Here is a 20868-nt window from a genome sequence, read left to right on the forward strand (position 1 = left end):
CACACACACACACACACACACACACACACACACACACACGAGTATTAAATCTGTTTTTTTTTTCTAATGAAATTCTTATGTATTTCTCAATTCTTATGTATTTACATATCTAACACCTAAATTTTAATTTTTGCACATATGTATTTATATATTTAACACCTGAATTTTAATTTTTACACATGTCGTCTTACGCATACATGAAAAGAAGTCTAACCTTTTTGAGAGTTAAAATAGAGACATTTTTATGTGATATGAAATATTTGGGTGATATAATTATAAAAAATATAGTTTAGGTGTTAGATACTTACGAATTGAGTAGTACGTATGTAAATGATAAAATGCCCCCCTTTTTTATGTCTAGAGTTTTTCACATGAATTTGAGTTATTCTATTTAGCTTCGCTGTTCATCGCATCTATTTTGTATAAATTTGTTTGCCTTTGCACTTTCTTTTCATATTTGCTGAAACATGTAAGTTTGTATGCATGCAGACTCTGTGTACAATAGTATTGTATATTGTTGTAAATGCATTGTATAGTATACAACAATATTGTACATGGAATCGTTATGCATATAGATTCTGTACATAATATGCTCTCCTTTTAGACAATTATTTTTTTTTCTTTCTAATGTTTAGACTTAGGAGTTGGTTATGTAAATATATGAGAATTGACTGATGAGTATGTAAATATTTCAAAAATAAATTTACATTAAATTTGAAAGAGGAAAAATTAGGGTTTAATTAGTTGAATAGAGTTTCACTTAACAACTGTCAGTTTAAATTATTTGAAAAGGTTATTGATAAGATTTTTTCTAATCTAGATGTAATAAAAAAAAACAATTAGTTAAATTTTCTATTGAATATATTTTAAAATAAATTTAACAATTTTGAATTTCATTCTGATAAAATTGCACATATTGCTGTTGAAAATGTATAGTAATGATATTTTTGATGTGATATTAAAGATTTGAGGGTTGTTTATGTAAATATAAAAATTTAGATACTTGATATAAAAATGCATAAGAATTGTGTGGGTATGCATGTAAATGTCACTAATATGTACGATTGTAGCGCGTGAAATGAATTAGGTGTTATAAGTTAGGTGTTCATGAATGTTTGTTAGGTTTGTCAAATAGTTTAAAGGTACACAACACCCAAAATATTAATATTTACAAATTAACCCCCCTCTTTCATCCATTTTTCAATTGTGGTGGTAGCCCAACCTCCTTACTCAATTGGGTAATGATTGAACTTTGAACTAGTTTCTCTTGAGTGTGAGTGAAAGTCATAGTTTTCATATTATGGCTCATATGGTTTTGAATATTGATAACACATCTTAAGAATGAAATGTTGGGAGTCAATTTTTTTAAAAAATATTGATTTAAACTTATAATAAAAAACTATATACAAACAATTATAAGTAATAAGTATAAATAGAGAAAATAAGTAATCTTTTATGGCTGATATCCGATGATTTTTATTGATTAAGATGAGGGTATCAAAAAAAATAAATAATGAGTATTTAATGGTATTTTTTAAAAACATAATGATTAAACTTGTGTATGTCATATCCAATCTCATTGAATTATTAAAGGTCATATTAGTTTCTTTGAACTATTTAGTGAAACTAAAATGGTCAACCATCAACTAGTAAACCAGTCAAAGCCAATTTGATAATAAATCTTTAACACCTATATTTTTATCATCTGTTTAAGAGATCTGGTGGGAGATAATCATGAATACTAATTATATTTTTTGGATGTCATGGATCAAAGTCTTGAAGCTTTCATAGATTTGGTCCACTTGTGTTAGAATAAAAAAAAGGTGGGTCTTAATCGAGTCCATAACCAATCCCTAAGCATTCCCCATTAGCCTAACATTTAAGTATGAGCCTAGAATTGAGGCTAATTAACATATCTAATCTAGTGTGTTCTCTCATAAGTATGATGAGTAATTAACTATATCAGCTTATGCTTATAAGAAGTATCAAATCAAGGATTAAATAAACCATGACATTATATCAAAAAAATATGGCTAAAATAAATTTAATATATCTCAAAGAAAGTCATCCTATTTTTTTCTCTTTTATACATGGAGGAGTCTCATATTAAAGGGGTCAACTTTTCCTGATTGATTAATCTTTAAGTATAAACTTTTAGACTTGTTTTGTTTCTTTGCCTTCTTAGCATCCCATCACTTATTTGCCATTTTGAGTACTATGGGTGATGATTTGGTGTCTACCTCCTCTTCTAATTACTAAGGCTAAGGCAAATTAATAAAGAAAGTTGCATGGACCTTTCCATTAACACTCAAATTCATGTGGTTGTGCTTTCAATATGCATTAGTTCCACGTTGATATTGTTTGTATGATAAATGATTTGCATATATTTTTTCCAAGTGATGTTTTGTTAAAGCCATTTGTTTGAATAGTAGGTTTCATGGTGACAACCACTATCACATAAAATTAAAATAAATATTAGATATTACATTCACTATATTAACTTGAAGCAATTAAATGTTTTGTTTGATAAAATTTCGCTTCACCCCATTCTTGAAAAAGAGCTATAATCCCTATGCCTTTTGAAATACTGATAAATATTGTGATCTCAAATTTAATATTAAGCTATCCAATGAATTGCTCTTTCACAAAGCTATGTAGTTTGCTCTAAATATCTTTAACACCTTTTGGCTCATTTTAGAATTGACTCAACTAAAGATATAATTAGCTTGATAAACTAAAAAATAGTTTATTTGAGAAGAATCTCGCTATCACTAGCATTACAAATTGCTTTTAGGATGACAACATGATCATTTGTATGTTCTTAGTACAACCTTTATATGCCACATGGAACAATACATTGAAATAAGCTTTGTCAAATATGCTAAATCTATTGATTCAAAACATTCTTTAGGAGAGCATACTGACCATATCATATTTTAAACTATCTTCTTAAATGGTTTATTATCACAAATTTCAAAAAAATACAGAGGTAATTTTGACTAAATTCTTTTTTTCTTATCTCTTGATATGCTTCGTCTATTTTTTTTTTCTGTAACAATAAATATTTTCATAACAGAGAAGTGTATAAATCTCCAAAATTATAGATTAACCTATTCATGGAGATAATGATTCCCTCACCACCCACATTCCCTAATAGTTAGAAATTCTCTTAATCACAACTTCCATAGATATAGACAACCCATCTCCTTCTAACAACCATGTAGTTAGCTATGACTTTAAAGAGAGAATCTTTTCTTGCCATACAAAGGACTATTGATTTTAACTTCGTAGAGAAAAATTTGTTGTGATCCAATCTTGTAAATGCAATACCACCACATAATTAGATCTTTCATTAAACCATTATATCAAGATTGAAGGTCATCATCATCATCATCATCACCATTCCAAATCTAAAAGAGTATGAATCAAGTTCGTTTACCCTCCACATTGAATTCTAACATGAGTATTAAATCATGATCAATACACATTCCGTAGAAGAATGATTGACCCTCATGCATTCCAAGCAAATCAAAAGCATGAGAAAATAATTGACTATTCCCTCCAAAACTCTTTAGTTTGACCACTTCATACATTACATTTAATTGAGAAATGCCTACCTTATGCTTAACTTATTGAATTTCTATTTTTTTCTTTGCTTTATAAATACATCATGTACTTTATTGAATGTTTAAAATGAAATATTAAGTTGATGTTGTTTATATGTGAAACCTTGATAAATATTAATTGTAGATCCTCTACAAGAATTTTGTTGAGTTCATTATTAACTCCCTATGTCCCCTCCCACACACTCGCACACACACAAAGAACTTATTCCTCGACTTAGCCTTATCCACCGTCACCCCCTATAGGCGGCAGCCTCCATCTCAAATCCCAAACCCTAATATCATCAGTCCTAGGGCTTACTCCCTCCTCAAAACCATAAGCTATTCTCTCTCCCTTCACTAACCTCTAAATTCCCCCCACATATAATGTAACTCCAATTCCCCTCCACCACTCTCAGCCAAGCCTTCCAAGAGCAATACATGAGCATCCCTTTCAAAGCCACATATAAATACACTTCACAACGATCTACCTCTTGACCACCTCACAAATTAATAAAAAAAAGACCCTCACCAACTTACTTTGGCTACACTACATCCACTCCAAGGCTCCACCCCAAAAAGGATGAGCAAGCTTCTACCTTCAAGGCAATGCTACCAACCTCCATCATAAAATCCTCCTCTTAAATCTCAACCTCCATGCATAAAATCATCAGCCTTGATCTCAAATTAAAAAAGAGAAAATAACAAATAAACTACCATCAATTGCAACAAATTATATTTTTGACAAATCTTACATGAGCTATATTTTATAGCATCTCAAGCACCCTCTCATAAACATAAGAATAGACAATATTCACTCATCAATATTCTAAGATGCAAATATACCAAAAGCAATGAACACTTAACACACATTAAGAACATAAAATTAAATTAAAAACAAAAAAAGAGCATATGCCACATCATATAGGCCATAGAACTAGAAGAGAACAACCCTAAACAAATCAACTATCCTCTCTACATCTTATTATATCGAAAACACAAGCTTCGTATCGATGCATAAAACACCATTAATGAATATTTAACTCAAACTAATGACCAAACGTCGGATTGAATGACAATGCTTCAATGTATATCAACTGTTTCATATGTTCTTCTGTCAATGCTTGTTGTTCAAAATCAAAGGAAAAAGGTTCCATGCAGACAGGCTCATCATCCACATCATGTAGTCTTTCCAAATATGGGTGTGCAAGAGCTTCATCAACTGTCAAAGCAATAGGGAGAGAGGGGAGAGAGGGAGGGAGATTAATTAGCAATCATACATCATCTTATGGATAATGATTCGACTAACGACATTTTAAACAGCAAAATTGCTCATTTATGGAGCTTATAATGCTATAAATGGAGGGAGGGAGTGAGATTAATTTGCAATCCTAAAACATCTTTTGGATAATGACTCGATTAACATTGTTTTAATGAATGAATTGCTCATTTTTCGAGCTTATATTGCTATAGAGAGAGAGGGGGAGGGAGATTAATTAGCAATCATAAAACATCTTTTGGATAATGACTGCACTAATTACATTTTAACTGCTTTAACTGCTCATTTCTAGAGTTTATATTGCTATAATAAGCACATATGGTGTCCTCTAATTAATGAGATACAAACATAAAACTGAATCATAAGTTATTTCTTGAGCACATCTTCTTACTCTCCCAACTCTCTTCCTTTGTTTTCTCTAGCCTTCTTATGTCCCAAGCTTGCATTATTTTGCATCAATGCCTCTGAAACTATATTAATTGGTATTTAAGGAATAAATTTACATACATACCACATAATTCTTAAGTATTTACAAATCCAACACCCAAAGTTTGATATTTACACCTATAACACTTTGGTTTTATGAACATATGCATGTGTATTTAACTTTTACAAAGATAGCGATGGTGGTATTTTTTGATGAGATGTTAGAGATTTGAGTGGTATGCATGTAAATATGAATGTTTAGGTGTTATGCATGTGTATTTAACTTTTACAAAGATAGTGATGGTGGTATTTTTTGATGAGATGTTAGAGATTTGAGTGGTAGAGTGGTATGCATGTAAATATTGCATGTAAATATGAATGTTTAGGTGTTAGATATGTAAATACATAAGAATTATGTGGTATGCATGTAAATGCCCCAAGTTTTAAACTGAATCAAATGATATCCGAGTAATCAATGTGTCGAGACCCATAGACTCGCGCATAAGACCACTTGTTAGCCTATTGAAACCAAGATATGGACATCCTAAGCTACTCTAGACACTAAAATCCAATCCAATGCAAGAAATGAACCAACTCTTTAAGTAAAGGGGCATTTACATAGACACCATCCAATTCTTATATATACGCATACCTAACACGTAAACTTTACTTTTTTACATTTAAGTCACCCAAATCTTTCATATCACATAAAAAATACCACTTTTTTAACTTTTGAAATGTGAAATGCACCTTTTCATGCATGGGTAAGGTGGTGCGTAAATAAAAATTGAAGTATAGGTGTTAGATATGTAAATGCATAAGAATTGAATGGTATCTATGTAAATCTTCCTTGAGTAAATAAGGTACCTGTGATTCTTCTCGAGGGATCGAAAGTTAACATCCGTTCCACGAGATCTATAGCAGCAAGACTAATATGGGGATACAGAGCTGTAAATGATTGCCTAGGGAGGACGGGGAGATGTCTTATATATGTTTTTGCATCTTCGTTCCGAACGAATCCGAGCTCAGCATCGGTAGGAGTACCAATAAGCTTAACATAAGACCAACCAACTCTTGAAAGCATCAATTACTTGAGAAAGAAAAGAAAATTTTACATAAAATAATTTTTTAAAAGTGGTGATAGTGCTATTTTTAATGTGATATTGAAGTTTTGAGCATTGTGTGTAAATATGAATATTTAGGTGCGAGATATGTAAATACATAAGACTTTTGTGATATATATATATATATATATCAATGTAAAAATGACCAGTTCTATTTTGTTTCATCGCCCTCACCTCGGTTATTAGGCGCATTTGGTGCATGTGATCCCTTCCGGGGAAGAGCGGTTCATCAGCTCCATGAAAATGCATCCGACGGACCAAATGTCGATGGAGGCGGTGTAGTCGGTGGAGTTGAGAAGCAATTCTGGAGCTCTATACCATCTCGTGACAACATACTCCGTCATCATATCATTTTCTGACGTTGGACGAGCGAGACCGAAATCACATATTTTAAGGTCACAGTTTGCATTCAACAAGAGATTGCTCGGCTTTAAATCTCGATGGATGACATTGGCCGAATGTATGTATTTCAATCCACGTAGAATTTGATATAGAAAATACTGCAATGATACACGATCATTCAGAAGCCACCAATTAGTAAAATATGATGAAAGGAAATTTACATACATACCATACAATTAGTATTTATTAATGTATCTAATTGATATTTATATTTATAACACTTCGGTGTTATAAACCAATGCTTGAATAGGTGTGTCTCCTTTTAAAAAGTTAATAATAGTGGTATTTTTGACGTGTTGTTGAAGATTTGAGTGATATGCATGTAAACAATATCAAAATTTAGGTGTTAGATATGTAAATATATAGGAATATTACATTATGTACAGGGCATGTACAAATACAACACCCAACTCCTATGTATTTACATATCTAACACCTAAAATTTGTATTTTACATTTATACATTTTACATTTATACCACCCAAATATACCACCCAAATCTTTCATGTCACATAAGAAATTACAACTATTTTAATTATTGAAAAGTGAAAAACACATTTTCATGTATAGGTAAGGCGACATATATGACAAAATTGAAGTTTCATTAGATGTTAGATATGTGAATACATAGGAACAAAGTGGTACGTATGTAAATCTTTCTAAAGTTCTTATTTTGGGAATTTTACATAATAACACCCAATTCCTATGTATGTACATATCTAATGCCCAAAATTTGTTTTTCTGTTTACACCGCCCAAATCTTTCATGTCACATAAAAAATACCACTATTTTAACGTCTGAAAAGTGAAATACAACCTTTCATGCATAAGTGGGCATACATGTAAAAATTGAAGTTTATGTGATCGATATGTAAAGACATCTGAATCGAGCGGTATGCATATAAATCTTTCTTTAAATTTTCTTATTTATTTCATTACTTGGCAGTGCTCTTCTGATAATTCTTGATTCGAACGAATAATCTGGTGAAGGTCGGTGTCCATGAGTTCTGTTGCAATATAAACATCATTGAATGCTTCACGAATCGGCGGCGGAATGACGTCTCGAATTCCTATCACCTGTTTTAAAATGCAGTATAATTTAAGCAACATAAGCAGTCAAGATTTGCTTATAAGAAGTAATTAAATGTTAATTAAAACGGATATCAGGAAAAAATTTAGACTTAATTCTACATTAAAACAAAGTTCTCTTTCTAATAGTTCCCATATGGCATGATAATTAAAATTTGTGTACTTTCAAATTTTTTGTTGTATAAGCTCTAAAAAAATGTGGAAGATTTACATATGTATTTACATATCTAACATCTAAACTTAAATTTTTACAGGGTAGGGTTTAGGGTTTAAGGTTTTATTTATGCATGAAAATGCATATTTCACTTTCTAAATGTTAAAATGATGGTATTTCTTATGTGATATAAAGAACTGAGTAGTATAAATGTAAAATGTAAAATTCAGGTGTTAGATATAAAAATACATAGGAATTGGTTGTATGTATGTAAATGCCCCTAAAATTGTGCTTCTGACACTGTATCTGGTGTGATATAATTAAAAATTATCAATCCAATTCAACGACGAATGTCTTTATTTTCATTACGAGCCATGGCTTGGCGAAAGTGAAGCCATGCAATAGCTTAACTTACAAAACAATCATGCATTGCTACACATGGACTATTCAAACGTCAAAGTGGGCATGCAAGAGAGTGAAATTTTAGGCATTAAATGAAAACTTTTGAACAATACTTTATGTTCGCATACTTGCAATGGTCATATACACAAAAACAACTAAAACCCACGAAAATAAGACATATTTGGCCACTCTCTACTATTCAAAATAGTTATTTTGGATCTATTTTGGTAGAATTTTAAAGCAATGATGTTAAGATATTGTTTCCTTGCATTGAAACCATAGTGTGTATAATAAAAAAAAGTAATCTCAAATGACTCAAGGAACAATAATAAATAAAATTTGTGTTAATTCCTCTATCTTTTTGCAATATTTACATAACTATCTCTTCAATAACTAATAGCAAGACCAAGTAATGCACAATTCATGTGATCATTAGCCTAAAAAACTTAATTTAAATCCAATCATACATGACTCTTGATCTAAGTGTGTTGAGACTCAAGAGCGACTTAATCTTTCATTTTCCAAATATTTTAATTCATACAAATGTGCTGATAATGCATCATATACATTCATCAACACATAAAAACAAACAAGAATTTTATTCAATTTCATCCAATAGGTGAAACCCATTCAAACAAAAAAGTGAAAAATAATAGCAAATAGAAAAAAGAAGATCAAGTTAAAAAAAAACATGTAATAATTTCGTATAAATTCACTCAATTTTCGGCTAAATTCTATTGAAAGCACTATAAATTTCACTATATTTTAATTATGGATAAAGATAATTCTAACTTTTCCAAAACCATGCAAAGATAGCACCCACAATTTATAAGGAAGAAAGACCTCTAAGCAAATGAAAATACAAAAAATCCGCATAACATCCTTGCAAAAATTTGTATTTTTGAGGGCTTTGCCCTCAAATCCTTGTGACATAAAACCAAGAAAAGCACATAAACTAAAATAAACCCTAATTTTAAGCAATACAAGAAGAGCAAAGAGAACAAATCAATCAAAGTGCATAAAGACCAAAAAAAATATTACATAAATACAACAAAGTTTATCAAATTAAGAAATCATATGATCAACAACGCACAAGAAAGCAAAAAATCATTCTTTTATCACCGTTTCCCACCAATCACCATATAAAAGCCAAAGGTAACAGTCAATTTCTCACATTTTCATGATCCAAATGCTTCAGAAGCTTAATCTCCCTTAGCGTCCGCTTTGAATCCATATGATTATCAAAAGCATTCGCTATCTTCTTAATCGCAACCATCTCCCCATTCTCAGAATTCATCACCGAGCTGTAAAAAAAAAATTTAAAAAAAATATATCAATCTTTTACAGAATCCGAACCCACCCAGAACCAGAAAACTTGAACAGAATCAAAAATCTAAAGAAAGAAGAAAACCAGAACATACCAAACGATCCCATAAGCTCCTCTTCCGTTGGGCATAATCGGCGGGCGGTACTTAGCAGAGATCTCGAAGAGATTTCCGAATATGTTATACTGAAGAAAACGGCCGCCGTGAGTAAGAACGGCCGGAAAATCCATCGCCGGAGCTCCGTCCATCTATCTCTACGGAGAAGATCTCAGACGAGATTTGGGAATGGAAACAAGGAACTCGCTCGATCGCTCGATCAATCAATCTCTGCAAATCGCACTGATTATGATTGATTCCACTCACTTTATACAGATCTTACTTAGGGTTTCCTCTCGTCTTCTCGGAAGAAGAGGAAATGGAAAATGGAGTTGGGGTTGGAGTTGGAGAAAGATCTAATCTTTTTTCCAACCGCGTGGGGAGGCGGAGAAGAGGGGCGTCCGCTGGCCGCCGGTGGTGTGGACGGTCAAGATAAGCGCCGCCGTGGATCTACGGTCAGAATTTGTTAATGTGTTCAACGGTCACTGTTTGCGCGGGTCGACGGTGACCGTTGGATTGTGCCGTTAGATTTAACGGAATTTAGAAAGTTTAATTGCACTAGAAAATGCACCCACAAGGTCCAAAGGATAAGAAATGAGGCGGCAATTAGGGGTAAGAAGTGTGTGTAGTTTGTTAAAAAAAGTCACTATTTTTACTCAGCTCATTTATATATGGAGCTTAAAAAATTTATCCGGTTGGTCTCATTTGCTTATTTAGGGTCCATTTAGGACAGCTTGTGCGTTTCTGGATAAACTGTTTATCCTAAAACGCGGCTCGTGGGCCGGTCACAGGGGTCGACTTGCGACCTGCGTTTAGTGTAAAAAACTTAAACGCAGTTTCAGATAAGCTGATGAAAGCGCGAACAAAACAGTACGGCGGTGTTTTGAAAACGCTGCACGCACTTATGAGCTGCACCAAACGGAGTCTTAGGGTCTGTTTGGGGGAGCTGCAATTTATTGAATAATCTGCTGATAAGCTGATTAAAAATAATTTGTTGATAAGCTATGTGCGGTGGCCATTACAAATTTTTATTTTTTTGGAAAAACCAAACCGTTGCGAGAAAGCTGCCACATAGGTGCGGTGTGAAAACACTGTTTTCAGCATTTTGAAAATGCACACGCTGTCAAAATACAGTTTACCCAAACAGGTCCGGTGCATTTTCAAAACGTCATCGCACCTAATAAACTACGTCAAACGGACCCTTAGTCAAACACGAGTTGTTCTCAAACAACAAGATGTTAAAGGTATAAGTAAAATTTAAATTTTATTATTTATATTAAAATATTTATTTAAATAATTTTTTATATTTTTATTTTATTTTTTTAATTAATAATTTTAGTTTATTATAATTTTTTGTAGCATTTGGTCAATTAAATCATTTAAACATAATACTCATCAATTATACATATATATAAATACATACATACATACATAGATATATATAAATACATACATACATACATATATATATAATTTTACCTGTATAAGAAGTCGAGAGTATTATGAATTTCTTTGTGGAAGTGATGATCTATTCCTAGCCGTTGGATTGTGTCAATCATCCAACAACGCTCATAAGTATCAACTGGATACAAAAAAGGTGCTGCATGCAAATAATATAATAAAATAATTCAATATCAATTAGATTATCATCTCAGTGTTGTGTGAGAATTCAACACACACTCACGTGAAAGAAAACAACTGATAATAACACAAGAAATTTTTACGTGGAAAACCCGAAAATGAAAAAATCATGGGGTCTGGCCTAACCTACTATAAAAAGATGATAACAATTGCAACAACTTGTCCCACAAGATGTGTTACTAAGTTTCTCAAGTTATAACGTCGACATGCAGATGAATCTTTTATTAGGAACGAGCGGCGACTGACAGCGATTGACATCGCCAGTTGGAGGTGGTTGGCGGTAGTTGGAGGTGATTGACAACATTCATCGATGGTCGACGGAGATTTGAGGTAATTGACGATGGTGGACGGTAAACGGTGGTCGACGATGATCGGTGAAAGTCGACGAGGTTGGCGATGGTCAACAGAAGTCAGCGGTGGTCGACGATAGTCGGCGATGCTAGTGTTGAACTTCTGCTCCTTTGCTAACGACTGTCGACAGTATTAGATAAAAAAGTGTCTAATTAAATAAAACAAAATAAAATAAAGTACTTTGAATGTCAAGAAATATCTTGACCATTATCGTTGAACCACCTAAATGATTGATTCCTTTAAGGTGGTAAAGAAGAGACAACACATTATAGGGTCGTCGATCCGAAGTAGGTTGACGGGTAATTGAAACGACGCTACATGATCATTCAGGTCAGTTCTTCCCTTGTAAGAATCCAAGCAAGGGATCCTTAGTTTGGGCGGTGGCCCACTTCGTTAATGTAGTGTGTAAAAGCCCCTTTTGTGAGCGGCCAAACATGCATTCAAATATGCTCTTTCCCATCACATGTTTGCCTTTGCAGACTCGGCTGTGTTGGTGTGTTGGGACTTTCCTTGCCCCTCTGTCCGTTGTTTGCTGGTTTGGTTACCTGGAATAGGCAGGTTCCTCGGTGAGGCTCTTTGGGGACGGATCCCCTGAAGCTCCGCTTCTAGCCTTCCACACGAGTCGCGTGGTTGTTCCTCTGGTCGATCGCTGCACGGAGGATCTCAATTTGCTCTATCATGAGGGTTAGTTGGGTTTGTAAACCCTGGGCTTGTACATGGACATTTGGTTGCGTATCATCTCTATTGGGTTCCATTCATGTTATCTCTTTTTGGGAAGTTTCTCCTTTGTAGTCTTTTCCACTTCTCGTATGTGACATTCACACTCAACGCACCACCTTTTAGGATGTTTGATAATAAGTTTTCCTTTTTGAACACATTCTATGAATTTAAGACTGAGTGAAGGAAGGAAGAGAGAAATTATAGCAAGTGAGGAGTTTACTGTAGAGAGAATTGACAAAAGTCATTTTGTTCATATTTTTGTCTCATATTTATATAAACGTATTTTTTGTAACAATTACAAAAAAAGGAGCGGCATGTGCACTGTTATTAATACAATTAATTGATGCTCAAATTAAATGTGTGGATTTCATAATATATGTGTATTACAATTTGAATTTTAATATGGTGGTAACTTGACAGGGCGACTTGCTTAAATTTGAACGATGAGACGACCTGCTGAATTTTGACTGTGTCATTCCAAAGTATGTGTCGGTCGGTCGAGACGCCTGATCAATTGTCGATCTCGTCCACTGCGGTAAAGGCGGGTCGACTGATTAGTTGCGATCAAGGATTCCCTCTTGCACCCAAGTTGGTTTGGACTGTAGTTTCTCAGCGTGGCATGCCTTTCAAATCTCTCACCATAATGTGTCGGTTGATTTTTTAACACTCAGTTGATAGTAGGGTGGTAGGACGTCATGGTTGTCTGACCGTTTTCTGGGCCATTTGAATGCTTTGAGATTCTTGTTGACGGTTATGGTATATACCCATATATATAAAGTGCCAAAATACTACCTGATGCGTGCTAGAAAATTCGTGGTGGTAGAGTAACATACTATCGTCTTAGCGTTGTACAAAAATTCAACACAAATACAAATAAAAGAGAAACAAACGATGAAAACTCTAGAAGTTTTTTACATAGAAAACCAGTAAGGGAAAAATCATGGGGCCTAACTCAGTTGCGGAAATTCACTATTGATTGATGATTACATAAATCCCTTGTCCCTCAGACATGAAATGGTGACTATATTTTTTAGATTACAACATTGACGGACGACGTCTCGTTGGTGGTGATCGATGGTGGTTAGTGGTAGTGGATGACGGTTGACAGAGGTCGACGACGACCGGCAGTGGTTGTCGGAGGTCGGCGATGGTCTTCGTCGGTCTGCAGCGGTCGACGGTGGTCGACGACTGAGGTCGACAAATGTCGATGGCGGTCGACGACGATTGACGGTGATGCTGAGTTGTAGCTTCTCTTCAAGGCCTCAGGCTCTCTCTTTAGAATTCAGCTTCACCTCATGTGAGGTGTGGGGGTCTATTTATAGTGTTATGGGTGCAATTAATGCATAAATATCAATCATTTTGATCAGACGGTCTAGAGAGTTTCCTCTGATCATGCGGCGTTTAATAAACATTTGAGTGCCTTAACGATGTCGGAATTAAGTGATATTGGGCTCGTTGAATTTATCTTGTCAAGACACTCGATTCGAGTAGAAGCTTGCTAGTGTGGACATCTGTTTGACCTTCTAAATGTGTTCAGAAATCTTCTAAAGGTGATTTAATGACTTTATCTGAGCTTGATTTGACTCGGATTGAACTAGTTTTCATATCATTAGGTTCGTCTTATCGAGCCGTTCAGTTTGGCTATAAGTTTGTTGAAATTAGAGCTCTAGATGACTTTTTATCAAGATTTAAATGTTTCTTGCTTAAAATATCATCTTGAGATTCGTGTCATGCTTCCAAATTCGTGTCGGACGATGAAAATTTGTTGGTGGCGTATCACTACCCAACTATTTAAATGTGATTGTTGTAGTCACAAAGTAATTGAAGCGTTAAAATAGTCATCAGACTTATTAAAATGAGGTTGAAACAGTCCACAATAAAGACTGTTAGAGCTCAATTTTAAACATAGTAGTTACATTAATATTACTTCAACAATGAATTAAAATGTGATAGGTGATAAGAAAGTTTTGAGGGTTAGAAATGTAAAAGTTAAAGTTGTGTTAGATATGTAAATCCACATGGCATATATGTAAATGTCCCTAATACATAACCTAAACTCTCATTTTTATCCTCATAAAAGTCTCTAAAAACACATAACCTAAAATTATTCCCCTCTTAGTAATTTAAGAGCATATTATATTGCAAAATATAACCATGCTAATTTTTAACTTTTTATTTAAGGAAATAACAAATAAAAAGTTATAAAATATATTATTTAAAATTATTATATTTGAAATATATTATTCTCCTTTAATAAATAGAAGCAATACTCAAATACTTTCACTTTAATAATCCTCTTAAAAAATATAAATTAGAAAACAAAATTTGATTTTAATTTGTAAGAAAAAACACGTCCTAAAAGTAAGGCGGTAAAAAAAAAACCTGAATAGCTTGTGATCGGCTCGTTCAGTAACCCATAATCGAATCTTTCGTTAAGCGACAAAAAAAAATTCTTAAGCTTGGATTATAAAAGCCTCGATCACGAATAACTCGTTATTTGACCTTATTCGGCTTATTTTATTTCGAGCAAAACACGAACAAAAATATATATAAAAAAAAAATGGAATGCAAATAAATTAGTTATGAATAATTTTAAACATGGGTGGTAAGCTTACCGCGCCACTGGCAAAGCTCACTCCTCCTAAAGTAATAAGTGATAACCCGTTTAAATTCCCATTGCTCTCATTTTCAAATAATTTACCCTTCGTTGCTCCTTTCCATATCCTCCCTTTCAGTAACGCTCCGGCGATCCTCATTCTCCTCTCGCCGGCGAACGTATTCAGAATCCTCGTCGGAGGGTAGTTTCGCTATGGAATGCGTCACCCTGATCGATATTTCATCGGAGGACGATCTTCTTATACCGTCATCCTCGCACGTCTTGGGTAGGTTTCTCCAAGCGAATCCTCGCTTTTGAATTCGAGAAAAGGTGTATTTATGCGCATGCTGTATTGTTTCTTCAGATATCTTTATTCTTCAGGAGAAGATTGTTGCATGTTTTTGTAGTTTAGGTTTTCCTGCATTCTCTCAGTTGTATAACTTGCATTTTCACTATGCGATGTTGTTGTGGTCATTGCATATAGGATCATGCATTAGACTTGTGCATCTATTGAAGCCCTTGATTGGTATGATAGGAGTTGGCTGTAAATCTTCGGACAAAGGCGAGAAACATGGAGAGTAGACCTTTACATTTTTATTTTTAATTTTTTTGTTGAATTGGTATTGAACGTACTCACAGAAGGAGTAATGATTTATGGGGAATAATCTCATTTAAGGGACGATTGCTAACATTCGCATTAGGGCGGGGAATAGTTCCATATTAGATATTCAATAGGACTTTTAATCCTTAATTTACTAATATTTGTCCCTTTTCTATTGATTTAAACTTGTGAGATGTTGTTGTCCATCCATTAGTATACTGGGCTTAGTTTGGGTATTTTCCACCCTTAGAATAATACTTTCATGGTTTTGCAATTTTGGAGGTCAATATTGCTTTCAACTGTGTTTTTCTTATAAATGTTCATGGATGGTTGACTTCTATTAATCAAAATGAGATATTTATAATTTTATGAATGTGACATGGGTGTGGTTGCAATAATTAAATACCTATGTGAAAAGGCTTACATAAATCTTGAGGCATTTACACATCATGTGGCCGAGCCATCCAAATTTGAAAATGAAAAAGATATAAGAGGACTTATTCTTATTGATACAAAGAGGGGTATAATTATCCATTACATGACTTATTGGTAAGGAAAATAATAAAAACAGAATACAGTAGGTAAGAAAAGAAATAATTACAAATATAATAGGCAACTAATCTCTCTAATTAAGGAGACAAAATAATAGAGATTTCTATGATTCCTCATATAATTTATAACTCTCTAAATATATAATTATAATAAATATGGAATATAATCATCATTATTTGTGAGATCTTTCAATACTCCCCCTCAAGCTGACATGAAGACATCGCTCATGGCAAACATGCTAACTAGATTCTTGTATTGCACTTTGGAAATGTATTTTGTTAGAATATCTGTTGTTTGGCTAGCAGTGGTTATGTAGGACATACATATCACACCACTATCTATCGTCTCCTTGATGAAATGTTTGTCAACTTTTACATGTTTTGTTCTATCATGTAGAACTGAATTATGAGCTATAGATATGTTGGTATAGGAATCTTCAACTCTTCCAAGAGTCTTATTATACATAATACTTCACAGAGTCCATGGGTCACCGAGCGGAATTCTGCTTCAACACTACTTCTTGCTACCACACTTTGTTTTTTACTTTTCCAAGTAATCAGATTTCCGCCTACAAAGGTACAATAATCTAATGTGGATCTTTTATCATTTACGTCTCCTGCCTAATCTGCATCTGTGTAGGCTTCTATTAGAAGATGTTCTCTCTTTTTAAACAAAAGTCATTTTTCAGGAGTTCTTTTGAGATATCTCAAAATTCGGAATACAGTTTCGAAGTGATTAGGTCCAGGTGAATGCATGACTGATTCACAACACTTACTGCAAAGGCAATGTTAGGTCGAGTGTGAGCCAAATAGATTAGTCGCCCTAGTAACTTCGAGTAAATGCCTATTTTTTCTTTCAGCAATATCATTTTGTTGTGGTGTGTCACGACAAGTGGATTGATGCAAAATGCATTTTTCCAAAATAAATGTTCTCAAATATTTGTTAAAATATTCAGTCTCATCATCCATTTTTAGAATGCCAATTTTTGTTTGAAATTGATTTTCAATCACGTGAAAAAAAATCTTTAAATCGTTGTTCAATTTTAGATTTCTTTTCCAATAAATACACCCGACAAACTCGTGTCTGATCATCAATAAATGTTACAAATCTACAAATCATTTTTTTTCTGAAAGTGTGTTAACTTTAGATGGGCCTCAAACATCACTGTGCATCAAATAAAATGGTTTTGAAATAGAATATTATTTTATTGGAAATGAAACACGATTACTTTTAGATAAATTACACGCTTCGCAATAAAGTTTTGAACAATCAATATTTTTAAATAGTTTAGGAGATAAATATTTGAAATATAGAAAGTTAGGATGCCTTAATCTTTATGCGATAACATAACCTGATCATAGTCAAAGCTTGAACTTGTACTACCTAATTCATAAGCTGTTTTATTCGCAGAATCAGTTCCATCATGGTAGTACAACCCATTTATTTCTCTAGCAGCTCCAATCATCTTCCTCGAGTTCCGGTCCTGAAAAACACAATTGGAAGGAGAGAAAAAAAATGGAATAATCAGAATCTTTAGACAATTTGCTAACAGAAAGAAGATTGCATGTAAGACAGATTTCAAAGAGATTTTTTTTAAAATTTTAATATTTTCTTTTCCTGCAATAGGTGAAAAACTGTCACAACAATTCTGATTTTTTCGGAACTGGAACGTGGATAATATGAATCCAATAATTGAGAACAGCTTGTCATATGATCAGAGGTTCCTGAATCAATGATCCAAGGCATGATACTTCCTAGAAAAGCCAAAGGATTACTATCTGCTTGTGCTATATAACCGATAGGCGCATTAGATGATGAGCAAGATTTCAGCAGTTTAAGAAGCAGTTTAAGTTAAGAAGATGACTTAATTGCTCTTTACTAAGTGGAGATGACTCAACTTCATTGGTGGTAGGTGTGTTATTTTCACCAGATTATTTTATCTTACTATTAGGTGGTTTACCTTGCAATTTCCAACATTTTTTCCGAGTATGGTGTGGTTTTCCACAGTAGTCACAGTGCAGGTTGTTTTTGTCTTCTACACGCTGGTTGTGAGACTGGTTGTGAGAAGTTGTGAGAAGTTTTCCTGCTTACTTGAGCTTCAGGAATAACCAGCGTTGATCCTTCCACGGACTCGGTTGAACCTGCCATCTTCTTTCCCAACATCACGTCTCCGACTCTCTTCTCTCCTTATCTTTGCAAAAACTTCACCAATTGAAGGCAGAGGTTTTCTTCCAATTATTCGGCCACAGACCTCATCATATTCAACGTTTAGACTTGCAAAAAATTTGAAGATTCAGCTAATATCCACTATCTTCTTGTACTGGTTGCCGTCATCCTTTAATTTCCACTCATGATCATTGAATAAGTCCAGGTCCTGCCAATTCCTTTTAAGAGAATTAAAATATTTTGTCACAGAATCCTCACCTTGGCAAATTTCCTCAAGTCGCAGGGTCAACTCATAAAATTGGGATTGATTTCCAAGATCAGAGTACATTTCTGAAACATTGTCCTATAATTCCTTGGCTGTAGAGTAACACATATAATTTGCACTTATTTCTTCAGTTATGGAATTGACCAACTATGTCATTACTATTGAGTTTTCCGTATCCCAAATGACATATGTTATGTCATTCACGTCTGGCTGTTTAGTATCACCCGTGATATAGCCAATCTTTCCTCTTCCTCGGAGATACATGCGAACAGATTGTGACCATTGAAGAAAATTATCATCATTTAGTCTCATTTAGTCGGATTGTAGTGGATTGTAGTGATCTGAATGGGAAGATTTTCAGATGTATTTCTGCGAGGTTCGGGCTGAGATGACTGAAGAGGTTGACTTGTCCTAGACGTGGCTTCAGATATTTTAGAAATGAAGGACGGTGAATTTGCTCGAGCACGTGCTGTCTAGGAGTTTGCAGCAGGAACCCATCGAGCGAGCAAACCGAGCAAGAAGCCGAATTAACGAAGCCGAACGATCGAGGAGTCCCGAACGAAGGCAAAGTAGGCGAAGTCGAATGAACGAAGCCAAATGAGAAGACGATCGAGGATTTCCTAACGAAGCAGACGAGGGTTTGACCGAAGTTGCCAGCGAGACGTGAACATCTTGAGCTCTGGTCGCAGTTGCTTCGCGAAGTTCTGGGTCTATGTGCCGAAGGATTTCGAGACGACGACGAAGTAGAAGAACGAAAAGGCGGAGTTTCGGGTCTCTGTGCCGATCATGATCCCGTCTGCGCCAAAGGACTTCCAAGCGACGACGACGATCCTGTCTGAGTCGATCAATCAAGATCCCGTCTTCGCCGAAGGACTTCGATGACGAATACGATACGATACGTAAATTAACCGAACGCCTGCGGATCGTAAAGCTCCGACACCATGAAAAAGATATAAGAGGACTTATTCTTATTGATACAAAGAGGGGTATAAATACTCATTACAAGACTTATTGGTAAGAAAAGCAATAAAAACAGAATGCAGTAGGTATGGAAAGAAATAATAACAAATATAATATGCAGCTAATCTCTCTAATTAAGGAGACAAAGTAAATAGAGATTCCTAAGATCCCTCATATAATTTATAACTCTCTAAATATAGAGTTATAATAAATATGAATATAATCATTATTATTTGCGAGATCTTTCAACAAAAGATGCTTAGAATTATGTTGTAATATGCAAACTTTGTAAACTCGACAAGGAAAGATCCTACTTTTCCATGATTGAGTGTAATGAAGTTGGTAAGCTCAACGCATTGCATTTGGGATAACACTTCTAGGTGGTTAGTTCTAATGGCCCTCCATTTTTGCACCATATTGATGAGTAATGGTGTTAATTTGAGTTTTCACGTTGGGTTCCTAAGTTGAATTAAACAGGATGTACTTTAACTAAATTTACCTAACCCAGATTTGACCTGTAACTCATTTATTATATGAATCATGCAATTTTTTTGGATGAACATGGTTAAATTAACTCAAATATGACTCAATTAATATAATAATTTTCATGTCTATTTTAACACATGTTAATTAACCCAAAATTGAATGGTAATCAGGTCAATCATTCAATTTTGTGTCAAAGTAAACAAGACTCTGACCTAAATAATAATCGGATTGACATACTTGATACAAACCTGAATCACATAGTAATTGGGCCAACTTGAATCCAAAGTTTTGTAATTGGATTATGTTGACCTCAATTTTCGTGAGGTCTAGTATTTCTCGTAGGAGTTAGGATCTAGCCTTAGGGGTCTTCCTGCGACTATCTTAGAACCTTAGAAGTGGTGCCCACCTCGTTTTTAGTTCGACCTATTTCCGTCCTCTTTTGGAGTTTCGCGTGTGCGGTATCGACTTCTAACACTTAGAAGGATGAAACCGACATGAGGAAACCCAAAATGGATTCCTATAGGACCTTTCCGAGCCTTAGGGTGGCCTTCTGCACAATTCGCACTCCTGCGCGCACCAGCTTCGCAATTCGGAGAGTCGACGTGTCCGATCTCCGCAATTCACATTGCCTCC

At 34.3% G+C, this 20868-nt stretch overlaps 2 protein-coding genes across 4 annotated transcripts in view; one reads left to right on the forward strand and one right to left on the reverse strand.

Moving 5' to 3' along the window:
* Positions 1 to 4429: 4429 nt before the first annotated feature.
* Positions 4430 to 10244, reverse strand: LOC110032042 (mitogen-activated protein kinase 5-like). The gene is given in 7 exon segments (XM_020735550.1): positions 4430 to 4824; positions 6175 to 6358; positions 6606 to 6661; positions 6664 to 6931; positions 7771 to 7908; positions 9651 to 9780; positions 9898 to 10244. Coding segments are annotated over 7 exon segments (1101 nt in total). The 5' UTR covers positions 10050 to 10244; the 3' UTR covers positions 4430 to 4651.
* A 5062-nt stretch (positions 10245 to 15306) lies between these two features.
* The window catches only part of LOC110032041, a 34819-nt gene continuing 29257 nt past the window's right edge, over positions 15307 to 20868 (forward strand). For 2 of the 3 annotated variants that reach the window (XM_020735548.1, XM_020735549.1), the window contains exon 1: positions 15307 to 15491. In XM_020735548.1, coding sequence (XP_020591207.1) covers positions 15419 to 15491 — 73 coding nt within the window. In that variant the 5' untranslated portion in view covers positions 15307 to 15418. Of the gene's footprint in view, positions 15492 to 16835; positions 16935 to 20868 lie in introns of all 3 variants that reach the window. The other variant, XM_020735547.1, reaches the window with a different exon arrangement.

This window comes from Phalaenopsis equestris, unplaced genomic scaffold (genome assembly GCF_001263595.1).
Source record: "Phalaenopsis equestris unplaced genomic scaffold, ASM126359v1 Scaffold000877, whole genome shotgun sequence".
Taxonomy (NCBI): domain Eukaryota; kingdom Viridiplantae; phylum Streptophyta; class Magnoliopsida; order Asparagales; family Orchidaceae; genus Phalaenopsis; species Phalaenopsis equestris.